Source organism: Heterodontus francisci, chromosome 7, assembly GCF_036365525.1.
Source record: "Heterodontus francisci isolate sHetFra1 chromosome 7, sHetFra1.hap1, whole genome shotgun sequence".
Taxonomy (NCBI): domain Eukaryota; kingdom Metazoa; phylum Chordata; class Chondrichthyes; order Heterodontiformes; family Heterodontidae; genus Heterodontus; species Heterodontus francisci.
In genome coordinates, this window is record NC_090377.1 from 68,240,085 (window position 1) to 68,252,877 (window position 12,793).

At 41.8% G+C, this 12,793-nt stretch overlaps 1 protein-coding gene across 10 annotated transcripts in view; it reads left to right on the forward strand.

Moving 5' to 3' along the window:
* kalrna (kalirin RhoGEF kinase a) overlaps positions 1 to 12,793 on the forward strand; it is a 980,827-nt gene that overhangs the window by 705,290 nt on the left and 262,744 nt on the right. For all 10 annotated transcript variants that reach the window (XM_068035342.1, XM_068035333.1, XM_068035338.1 and 7 more), the window contains exon 34: positions 543 to 789. In XM_068035342.1, the coding sequence (XP_067891443.1) occupies positions 543 to 789 (247 nt within the window). The remainder of the gene's footprint in view (positions 1 to 542; positions 790 to 12,793) is intronic.

A 12,793-nucleotide genomic window follows, 5' to 3' on the forward strand; every position in this document is an offset into this window, starting at 1 on the left:
GTCCTTGTGACAGCTTAGACTTCCTCAAGTGAAGAAGAAATGCTAACAATTTGGGCAATTAATTGCAAATGCCTTGGATGCTGATGCCAGCATTTAACCTCAAATAGATTTAGGTACAGTAAATCCTGCAAAATGTGTGACTGGTAGAATCAGGATATTTCTAGAGTGAGAAATGGGTGATAAGTCTGATTAATGGGGAACCCCAACAGTCTAATTTCAGGGTTAGAATGGTTTGATCTATACAGCTGTTGAAACTCACGTTTTCCATTTACATTGCCAGTTTTGTTTGGTCAACTGTTTGGAGAGAGGTTCGTTTATCCTCTAAACATGTTGTTTTAGCCATCGTTTCACACAAAGGGAAATATTTAATTTAATCAAAAAAGTTCTGCAAAACAAGCAAGTAGATGCAGTGGAAAACCCACAATCTTCGAAGATTTCATCCTTTTTGCCAAACTTTTATCATTGAACTGTAAGTTATTCTAATTCACATGACTAGTACTACATAAATATCTCAAAACACTTTTTATTTCTTCCCCCAACAGCTTTCTGGAGGTTGTGAATTGACAGTGGTGCTACAAGACTTCATAGCAAGCAACAGCAATGAACTCAGCATCCAAATAGGACAGACTGTGGAGCTATTGGAGAGACCCAGTGAAAGACCCAGCTGGTGTTTAGTACGTACAACTGACAGAAGCCCTCCATTGGAAGGTTTAGTTCCCAGCAGTACGCTCTGCATATCGCACTCCCGCAGCAGTGTGGAGATGGAATGTTTCTTCCCATCTGGAAAAGGTAAGTGCAGTTTTTTAAATGTATTTTTTACCATGGGACCTGGAATATGGTCAGGTTTGAACTGTTTAATGACCATCCAGTTTGAGATCACACAAAGGATTTTGTTTTATAGGACTGCAATATAGCCATCTTCCTTCTTTAAAATAAACAGATAATAAAAAGGTGCAATGAAGGCCTCTCCTATTCTACTGCTGGAAATGATCATATTTCTATAGAAACAGCTTGAAATTGACCTGTTCTTGTGAGAGCTTAAACTTCCACAAGTGGAGAAATGCTATCAATTTGGTTTGATACAATTAATTGCAGATTTCTTCTGTACTGATGCCATACAATCTCAAATAGTTTTAGATACAGTTTATGGCAACTTTTGTAATGTAAGACATCTGTTTATACTTGCAGCCGATGGGTGGGACAGTTGGACCATTCAACTGATGAAGTCTGTGAGAGGCCCAAACAATTGTGTTTGGGTTTCATTATAGTATGACCGGTGTTTTTATCCAAGTGTTTGCAGGAATTATGGGGCAGCTTGCCATTATAGAGGGTTGAAATTTCGAGTGGGTTCAACATATATAAAGAAATATATATATTCTGGAGATTGCGGTTGAACGTGTGAGCGCATGCAGGAATATCCTCTTCCCTACAGAGAGACTAGATTACAAGCTCTGCAGCAGGCCTGGAGGGAGGTAGTTGAGTACGTCGACACATTCAGCCTCACCCTTGGACATGAGCACATTGCAGAAAGTAGTTTAATGATCTGACACGCTCAGATTTAATTTTTGCAATATCTCCTCTGCATTATACCTTGCCGCGGTCCTTCCTTTTTCTGTCCCCACACTACACCAGGAACTTTCATCCCCCTTTCCAGCTGCTTGTCTAATTAGCAATGGGCACTAAGCAACCCTCCTCTAGTTTCAGCTGTGCTATCAGCAGCTGTTTATATCATCATAGGAGGCATCGGCTGCAGATTGTCATTGCCTGGCTGCACAGGGAAATCTATGCACTATTCTTGTTTGCCAGCAAATGCCACTATGCTGATGTTTTTCTGCTCCTTGATACCTCCCATCCTGTGCACTGCTTGTTACACTCATTGTAGACACATCAGAATCTGTGTGAAATCTATTGCCTTTTGCACTTCATGGAAAACAGTGACCCCAGAGAAGCCAACAGCCCACTCAGGTTGGCTTCTGCTATCCATGGAGAAAGATACGTACTTGTTGGCCTTCCAAAATAAGGCATTTTACACCTGCCAACTACAGGAAAGGACAACAGATTGGCTATTATGTACCATGTCACCTGCTGCAGCCAGGAAGGACCCAGCGGCAAAGAAGTTCAGGGCCATCGTAATCTTGATGGCCACCCGCAAGGCATGCCCTCCTTGTAAGTTGGACTCCAGGTTGGATTGGAGCAGGTGACACAGTGCAGTTGCAGCCTTTGCACTAACTGCTGTTTAGAGAAGTTGAGGTATGTGACTTGAGTACACCCTCTGAACTGGGTACGGTCATATTTCTGCTCCCCTGCTAGATTCCTGCTGTCTTCTCACCTTCTAAGAGGTTTCTCAAATCCATAAAAAGCCTTCAACAGCTTCTCCCATAAAAATACAACACTCTGGAGAAACCAATAATGTGTATCACAATAGATCCTATGATCCAACCAGTTGCCTGCAATACCCTTTACCCGTTGCAATGCCAAGTTTCCTATACGGGTCCTGTCCTCAGCAGTAGAATTGCTTGAAAATTGCAATGGGGTCCTAACTGCATGATGGGACCTCTGTTTATATACTGAATGTTAGTGTCTGATACAGGGCTGTTCCTGGGCCACTATATCCTAACCTGAGTCAAGCTGGCAGCAGTAAGTACTGTGCTGCCATTTTCACTCTATTATTGTCTATCAGAAGGAAAAAGAGATTAAGAGGAATGATCCACAACTTGGCCAAAGACCTGGGTTTTGTGGAGGACATTCTAGAAAGTAAGACCCAAAAAGCTGAATGCTCAAACATCAATGGTGATGTTGAACAAGAGGCTGGAGTCAGAGAAACAGTGAGATTTGGGGGTAATATGTCACTGGAAGAGACTGCAGAAATAGGGGTGGCAGGGGGATGTAGGCAAGCCATGGAGGGATTTAAAGATTAAGGACTTTAAAGCTGAAGCTTGGGGGATGGTGGGGTGTCTCTATGCAGGTCCGAGAGGACTCGGGTGATGGGGAGGGATGAGAAGACATTTCTCAAGTATTTAACTGGGAATCACTTGCAAGGACAGTCCCGTAGAGTTGTTGGAGGGGGACGGCATAGTTAACCATGTTCAGTGCTGCAGGGAGGACAAGGAAAGATAGAACACTGCTGGCCCCAACCACCACCTCTTCACTATGGACATCCAATCTCTCTACACCTCCATCACCCACCAGGACAGTTTGAGGGCTCTCCGCTTCTTCCTTGAACAGAGGCCCAAACAGTCCCCACCCACCACTACCCTCCTCTGCCTGGCTGAACTTGTTCTCACATTGAACAACTTCTACTTCAACTCCACTTGCTTCCTTCAAGTAAAAGGTGTTGCTATGGGTACCTGCATGGGTCCTAGTTATGCCTGTCTTTTTGTGGGATATGTCGAACATTCCTTGTTCCAGTCCTACTTAGGCCCCCTCCCCCAACTCTTTTTCCGGTACATTGATGACTGTATCGGTGCTGTTTCCTGCTCCTGCCCCGAGCTGGAAAACTTTATCAACTTTGCTTCTAATTTCCACCCTTCTCTCACCTTTACGTGGTCCATCTCTGACACGTCCCTTCCCTTCCTCAACTTCTCTGTCTCCATCTCTGGTGATAGGCTGTCTACTAATATCCATTATAAACCCACTGACTCCCACAGCTACCTCAACTACACTTCTTCACACCCTGCCTCCTGTAAGAACTCCATTCTATTCTCCCAATTTCTCCGTCTCCGACACATCTACTCTAATGATGCTACCTTCCATGACAGCGCTTCTGATATGTCTTCCTTTTGCCTCAACCGAGGATTTCCCCCCACTGTGGTTGACAGGGCCCTCAACCGTGTCCGGCCCATTTCTCGCGCCTCTACCTTCACCCCTTCCTGTCCCTTCCAGAACTGTGACAGGGTTCCCCTTATCCTCACTTTCCACCCCATCAGCCTCCATATCCAAAGGATCACCCTCTGCCATTTCCGCCACCTCCAGCGTGATGTCACTACCAAACACATCTTCCCCTTCCTTCCCCTGTCAGCATTCCGAAGGGAGCGTTCCCTCCGTGACACCCTGGTCCATTACCCCCACCACCTCATCCCTTTCCCACGGCACCTTCCCCTGCAAGCGCAGGAGGTGTTATACCTGCCCATTTACCTCCTCTCTCCTCACTTTCCCAAACACACCTTTCAGGTGAAGCAGCGATTTACTTGTACTTCTTTCAATGTAGTATACTGTATTCGCTGCTCACAATGTGGTCTCCACTACATTGGGGAGACCAAACGCAGACTGGGTGACTGCTTTATTTATTTTATTTATTTAGAGATACAGCAATGAAACAGGCCCTTCGGCCCACCGAGTCTGTGCTGCCCAACAACCACCCATTTATATTAACCCTACAGTAATCCCATATTCCCTACCATTCTCCTACCACCTGCCTACACTAGGAACAATTTACAATGGCCAATTTACCTATCAACCTGCAAGTCTTTGGCTGTGGGAGGAAACCGGATCACCCGGTGAAAACCCACGCGGTCACAGGGAGAACTTGCAAACTCCGCACAGGCAGTACCCAGAATCGAACCCGGGTCGCTGGAGCTGTGAGGCTGCAGTGCTAACCACTGTGCCACTATGCCACCCCTATCTCTTGCCGCACCCCAACTTTACTTGCTTATAACCTTTTACATTTCTAATATGTGCCTGTTCTGAAGAAGGGTCACTGACCTGAAATGTTAACTCTGCTTCTCTCTACACAGATGCTGCCAGACCTGCTGAGTATTTCCAGCATTTCTTGTTTTTATTTCAGATTTCCAGCATCCGCAGTATTTTGCTTTTAATTTAGAGCACCGCTGGTATTGTTCATGAATTTGGTTAAGATCATTTTGGTCTGAGAATGATAGAAGCTGGACTGGAGGGATTTAAACAAGGAGTTGATGTTTAATGTAACCACATAATTAGAGTTTAATTTCCAAGAACCCATTCAAAAATAGACAGTATTTCCAGAATAAAAACAGAAAGTAGGGTAGTGCTAAAGTGGGTGGCTGACTGGCAGAACAGAATTCCCTTCTATTTTCCACTCCTGGTATGTTGGCACAAAGGTTAGCTGAAGTGGAAAATTTAGGCTTAAAATCTCTTTTCCATTTCAAAACCTGTCTCCTGTGTGCATTTTGTTAGTGCAATAAAATGTTGTGGAATTAACAATTACCGCTTAATTGCGATTATATCATACCAGAAACCACATGCAATCTCCACCACAATTCACCCTGTCTACGCTGAAGAATAGTAGTACCACTCTGTCCGATCATTCCATTGAGTCTAAGATTAATGGTCAGATTTGTTTACTACTGCAATAATACACTAAAGTAATAAGGCACATGAAGGTACTAGCAGTATAATCCTAAACCTATATAAACTGTTGCAAAGCAAGAAAGAGTCTGAAATCCTTGTAGGTCTTTTTAGTAGCTTCTGACTGAATCTCTGAGAGCATTTCATAGAAGATTATCTTGCCCAGACTTCAGTACAATCAGGATTTTAAGTGAATATTTTGAAAAAGATAGGCCTGGTCCCTTTCTCTGTCCTCTCTTTCCCTCCTCCCTGAAGAAAATCCGACAAGCATTAAGGGGGAGCGTTGGAGTCGAAGATCACAAACAGATGAGCTTCTCCATTTGCCATTGGAACCTATTAAATGGAAAATGTAAGTTGGTGAATAAAATTGTATTTGGTTTTCTGGGGTAATATTACACTTTTATTAGTCATCCACTGGAGGGCATTGTTAACTTTAAAGGGATGCCATCTTTGTGGGGAAACTATTTATTTGGTTAATTTTTTTCATTGTATTGTATTGTATTATGCTGAAACACATTGGACCTGTTTTCATGTAAATGACAGAATGGGTACATTTGCATAATCACAGTATTGAGAGGCCTGAAGCATTTTCATGGCAGGACCTTATCTATATAATGATGACAAGTTACAAATGCAGAACCAGCACTCTCAGGCAGCTCATCAGTTGGAAGGGCTGGGAAATATGCTCTGTGGAGTTGAGCCAATGGGGTTAAAGGAGAGGATTGGCAGTCAGTGGGGTAGGGGTGAGTGAGTACTGCAGCAAGCAGAAGATTTTTATGGGGACAGAAGCAATCATATTCCTCCTGTTTGTTTCAAAAATAAGCAGATTTGCATGTTTCTTGAGCAACTTTCTGTGATTTTAAAAGTCCCACAAAAATGGCATTAGGTTCCCACAACCAGCATGGAACCTGATTTTAAATACTTGAAAGAATGCTGTTTCGGGCTGGATTGCTGGCTGACCATTTCAAAGAATACTCGAAAGTTGAGTTTGTTGGACTATGGTTAATTGGTGAGAGATTCCTTTTTAAATTATCATCCGCACACCACCTCAATTTTCAGCATCAACTGGGTGGTTGACAAAAATCATCCCCTTTATGTAACTTCTGAATGACATTCTAATCTTACTTGAAACAAAAAAAAGATTTGCCAGATAGAATTTGATCAACTATTTCAACCTATGCTGTGCTGAATGCGGCGTCTGTAATCATGCCATAAAATGCGAAAAACAAGCTGAACACTACAAATCTTCACCATGATGTATGGTATTTATTTCTAATGTGCCACTAATCGAATAGGATTAAATGAAACTCTGTCACTAAGTTACTGCAGAGGTGAGAGAGTTAATGTCTCTGAAAGGTTGGAGGAAAGCACAGATTAGTACTTGCCTTTTTACAAATGACACTATCCTTTCAAGAGCTTTTAGACAACTATTTGCAGTATTCCAATGCTCTTGATGAGGAAATGAACGTGGTTTATTTTGTAAAATGAATCCACTTTAGGGGCACAGGAACTTCACAAACGTTTTCCTTTTTCTTTTTGTCACAGGCTATTTACACAAAAGTAGTCGTTCCTCCCATCACACTCAACAACATGGCCTTTGTTTTATACAATTTCGATTGGAGAAATGATGACATAAGGTTCTTTGGTACACTGACAACATGAGTGAACAAAGAAGTATTGCAACTATGCAGAACTAAGACAACTGGTTCTACCTCAATTCTTTCTCTCTGGGTTTTCAAATATCGTAGAGAACATTCCAAGCAATAATGTAGTCAAGAAGTACTTGAGCTGAGTGCAATCTATCCACGTTTGTTGACAATACAAAGCTAGGTGGGAAAGTAAGCTCTGAGGAGGACACAGATTCCACAAAGGAATATGGCTAGGTTAAAAGAGTGGGCAAGAAAGTGGCAGATGGAATATAATGTGGGGAAATGCAAAGTTATTCACTCTGGTAGGAAGAATAGAAAAGCAGAAGAGTTTTTAAATGGTGTGAAACTATTAAATGTTGGTGCAGAGGGATTTGGGTATACTTTTGCAGGAAACTTAACATGCAGGTACAACAAGCAGTTAGGAAGCCAAAAGATATGTTGGCTTTTATTGCAAGCGGTTTAGAGTACAAAAGTACAGAAGTTTTGCTGCAATTGCACAAGGCTTTGGTAAGGCTACACCTGGAGTATTATGCAGAGTTTTGGTCTCTGTAACTAAGGAAGGATATATTTGTCCTAGAGGGAGTGTAATGAAGTTTCACTAGCTTGATTCCTAGGATGAGAGGGATGTCCTAGGAGAAGCAATTGAGTAGAATAGGCCTATACTCTCTGGAGTTTAGAAGAATGAGAGGTGATCTCTTAGAACAATATAAGATTCTGTGAGGGCTTGACAGGGTAGATGCTGTTTCCCCTGGCTGGAGAGTCTAGGACCGGGGGTAAAATCTCAGGATAAGGGACAGCCATTTTGGTCTCACAATATCTTCACTCGGAGGATTGTGAATCTTTTTGAAACTCTCAACACCAGAAGGCTATGAATGCTCAGTCGTTGTGTATATTCAAGGCTGAGATTGATAGATTTTTAGACTGTAAGGGAATTGAGGGAAATGGGGATTGGGCAGGAAAGTGGAGTTGATGTTAAAGGTCAACCATGATCTTATTAAATAGAGTAGCAGGCTCAACAGGCCTTATGGCTTACTCCTGCTGCTATTTCTTATGTTCTTATAAGCCAATTCCAGTTTACATCATATAAGGGCATATTTTAAGTATATGCCTGCATTCGTTTTGAGAGTTTTGCAAGTCTTTTTTTAAAAAGACTCAAAGTGACCTGTAATTTGTGATATTGGCAGGAGCCGATGAAAAGTCGGGAGTAAGAAGCAAATCTTAGATAATGAACTGTGACATCCATTAGGACTGGTAAAATCCCCTAAATACCACTTCAAAAGTGATATCTGTCCCAAAATATTGCAAGATAAAAATGTATTTAAGAATTGTAATTCCTTTTTTAATAGAGGCAGTGTGGTGTTCTGGTCCACAGAATTCTACAGCCATTAAGTACTCGTTTGCTGTTTAAAACAGAAGGTAGGGCTTCAAAGTGGGTTACAGAGAGGAGAAATAGGCTGGGTGCAGATGAATCTGGAACATTGATGAAAAAGAGGCACATTTCCATGGGCAGGAAGGAACTTTCTGTCTTTTCCATTGCCTGTATGACTGAGCATTCCAGTACATGGTTATAAGTACTAGAAAAATGTTTTCATCAGATAATCTATTCTTGCAATTGAGACTTGAATTCTAGTTCAGATGCTTTTTCTGCACTATTTATTATTTTATTCATTTATTGTGTCAGAATGTTCTGTAAACAGTAATGATAGTGTGATTGTGGACTTGCTCTCTAGCCTCCCCTCCCTTCCTGCACTCCTCCCTAAAGAAAAAATGCTAAGTTGCAGGATATTACTGCTGGAGATGTTTTAGGATTGCATTTGAGAAAACCTGTAACTCACTGGACAGTGTATTTGTAATGGGCATGCTTTTTTGCCTGAAGTAAATTAACATTGGATTCAAAAATCCTAAAAGCTGTCTTTCCTTTGAAATAGTGTGATATATTAAGAAAGTTGGAAGACGAGGCCCAATGGCACCTTCTGACGCCAACCTAGATTCTCACCCCAGTAGGGAAGGCTGCCAGCTACCCCATATCACTGTTGGTGGGGAAAAGGGATCCTATCACCTGCCTGATTTTTCTGCCTTTTCTGAATGGTACTCAGCCTCCTGATCTTTGGGATTCTTCTCCTCCCTTTAAATGATCTTCTTGCTCCTGATTCGGCAGCCGATATCCCTTTAGTTTTACACAATAGCTAGGTTATTTTTTGATTTAGAAAGTTGTGTAAAAGGTAATGGTAATGTGATTATGGTGCTGCTCCCTTTCCCACTGAACACCCCATCCCACAAAGGCTAAGTTGCAGGATGTTACAAAGGGAATGGGAAAGAAATAAGGAAAAGGTGTATTAGTGAGCAATAAAAGGCGACAACAGGTTAGTTTCTTTCTGTATTTGTATCATCATAAACAGATTAGTCAATTTGAGGAATATGTTATAATCAATTGTACTTAATCTTACTAAAGATCTGCTTCAATTATAAGTATAATTATTCATAATTTTCTTAATCAATTGAAGATGTTATACTAACATTCTTTACAAATTACGAATGAATGTCCTCAAAAGGTTTTACATAATTGATACTCTTGTTCCTGCAGAAATAGTGATTATCAGAACAGTGGTTAATACTGATCTGATAGTTGAGAGATCTATCTCTCTTATAGATTTTTTTTTAGTGAGTGTGAGTGTGTGAGTGTGTGAGTGTGTGAGTGGACATATACAGCTTTCCCTGCTGTGATGTGTTTATTGCAATCATAATCCAGACTTAACGCTGCCTGGAATTGAGCGCTAGTAACCAGGGTGTTCCTGCATTAGGATTGCTGCTGTTCCTCCTGGAGCCGGTAAATGCTCTGTTCCAGCAGCAGTGCATGTTTCTGGCGATGTCATGATATCACAGCTCCATGTTGGCAGGTTGTCCAGAGTACCTAACATTTCCTGGTGTATGCCCATCAACCTGCTTGAGCACTCTGTTATCTGAATCCTCTGCGGCAGAGCTAGTATGCGGCAAGCCCTCAGGCAAGCTGGCTCCTGTGGCATCCTATCCTCCCGCTCTAGCTCCGACATAGTTGTGGCCGATGATTCACCATGTGACTACCCTTCTCTAGCCTACCTGCTAAATTATGTATGGTTGTATTCTCTAAACTGGTACTTGCAAAGGTCAGATTGAATGATGCATCTTCAGGAAGGCTGGCTGACTCTTCTTGAAGTGGCAGAAATATCTCCACATTTTCTGCACCTGAAAAGAAAGAGAGGGACAAAGGTTTGCTTTTAGTGTGGTGACAGCAGAGGAAGAAGTGGCTGGTGAAAGCAGCAGCAGTTTGTCATCTAGAGTATGTAGGGAGAGATAGAAGGGAAAAAGAGGATAAGATGTGAAAAAACCCTGTGCAACATCTCCTCCAGGAGCCACAGCCTCCTGCACGGCCTTCCTCGGTAAGAAAGGGGTGGTAATGTGTGTTAGTGGCATACTTGTGAGGTGTTTCGAGAATGTACCTGTCATGGTAGAATAGTTTGTATACAGTGTTCGAGATGTGTGGTGTGAGGAAGTGAGTGTTGCAATAATGGTGTGAATAGGTAGTGTGGAGTGTGTGAATATGAGGAGAAGGAGGTGAAGTGAAGTGTGATACAGCAATTGTAGTGGAGTGAAGGGAAGCAAGCAAGAGATGTATTCAGAGCAGTGGGGCTGCAGGTATGAGGAGACAGTAGTTGATATGAGAGGTGAGATTCGGGGGAAAACAAGATCTCCCTTCCCCTGTCCATTGTCTGGACCAGGGCATCAAACACTGCACTAGAGAACCTGTGTACCCTCATGGACCTCACAGCCATTTTTCAACTTATGAAGATTCCCTGCTGTCTGCAGCTCGAGTGCACCTCCCCTTTAAGAGATACAGGCTGATTTCTAAGTGGCATGCAGCCAATGAATACTGCTGGTTGTATGCCTGAGCCATGATAAATAACTGCCAGAACTAATTTCACTTGATCCCTTTAACTTGCTGCAGTGCTCAGCCCTTGTGGCCCCATTTTTGGGCACAGTTGACTTTCCAGATCCATGCCTTCGGTTCCCACCATGGCACGTTGTAAAATTAAGTTCAATAAATCTGATAATCTGTTTGCTAGCACCAGATAAGATGACCATGAAGGCTGCTAGATTGTTGATTTAAGAGAAAGTGACTGGTTTACTAATGCCCTTCAGGGAAAGGATCTGCCACACCTAACTGGTCTGGCCTAAATGTGACTCCAGTCCCACACTACCTGATTGACTCTGTATGCCCTCAGTGCAACTAGGAATACAAAATTAATTTTGCCTTTTCTGTGTCACCCACATCCCAATCTAATACGAAAGAAACATGTTCAGGTGGAGTTGCCACTTTGGGTGCAATCGGCGAAACCGGCCCAAAACGTGTCTGTTTTGAGAATTTTAAAAAATCTTCTTGCGTTTCTGCTCAAACTAATTTGCATATTAAATGCAAAATCTGCCATGAACCAGAGCAATTGAGAGTTTTAAAACATAAGTGGAAAAAAATTGTTTTAAAAATATTCCTCGATATATTTGATTGTTAACTATGTGCAGTTTTATTAATAAAATAAGTGTTTGTAATCACAGTGTAAATCCACCATCTGTAAGTAACCTGATTATAAATTACAAAAAAAATCGACAGTCATTTCTTAGATATATTGGAATACAGTAGTCAGTTTCTTAGTTGAAAGAAAATTACATTCAAAAGCTTTTAAAACATTCCTATCGGCGTCCTTGCTGCTTAATATTTAGAGCCTCCTTAAAAGCTTGCATACCAACGCAATGAGTGGAAACTTACAAAGGTGATCCATTTATCCTGCAGGTTGTGGCCAGTTTTGTGAGAAGGGTCTGTTTTTAGCGTGATATTTTTTAAACTAATTCAAAGATTGCAGAAACTTGAGTTGTGCTGAACATAATCTGCACTTAAAGTTCCATGTTCTTTTGTGCCGATTTCAGCTAAGTTATGCCTAAAGAACCAGCGTAACCGAGCAGAAACACCAGGTCGTTAAATTAAACTTAAAACAGATTTATTGGTTTCACTGTTTCAGCAAGTTCAGTTACTGAGTAGCTGCATCACAATGGTGAGGAAGGTTCCCATTTCAGTCACTGGCCTGTACCGAGTTACTTGATGTTTGTTGCAGTGAAGAGTCTATAATTGGTGTGAGCACCTTTGTGATAGGGATGGAAGCATCATTATGGTTTCTACTCTCTATTGCAATCAGAAGACCCCTGCTAGACATGCATGTATCTGTGTGGCTTGGACGTGTTTGGGATGACATGTTGTGAGGTAACCTGCTCATCAAGACTTTCATAGCCACTTATCAAAGTAATGGAGGGTAATCAATACTCATCAAAATAAAACCCCTGCAAGGAAACTTCTGCCTTGAGAGGATGGAGTGGATGGGGGCTGGGGAAAGAGAGGGCAATAATACTTTCTGAATAAAGATATGGTCCTAATGGATTATTCTTCTTTTGATGGTTTATTAGTATTCTATGTGAACTGTAAGAGCGGTTCTTTTCTAATTTTCTGTACAAAAATTAGAAATAACAAGAAATAGAGTTTTGTAAAATCCTATTTGCTGCAGATTTATCATTGGTATAATGTAATGTGAAATTGGTTAAAAGAGTAAGTAACTGACCTCTGTAGACCAGAAGGTTTAAGATTCAATCACTTTTCTATGCTGGGGTATTCATTCAGGGAGCAGGAAATCTTCTGGGGCTCTCTCTGCAGATTACTGTCCGATGACCGCTGTTAAAAATGTGCCTGTATGGACATTGGGCTGAATGTTTGCCATATCCCTGCTGATGCTGCTGATGCTCAC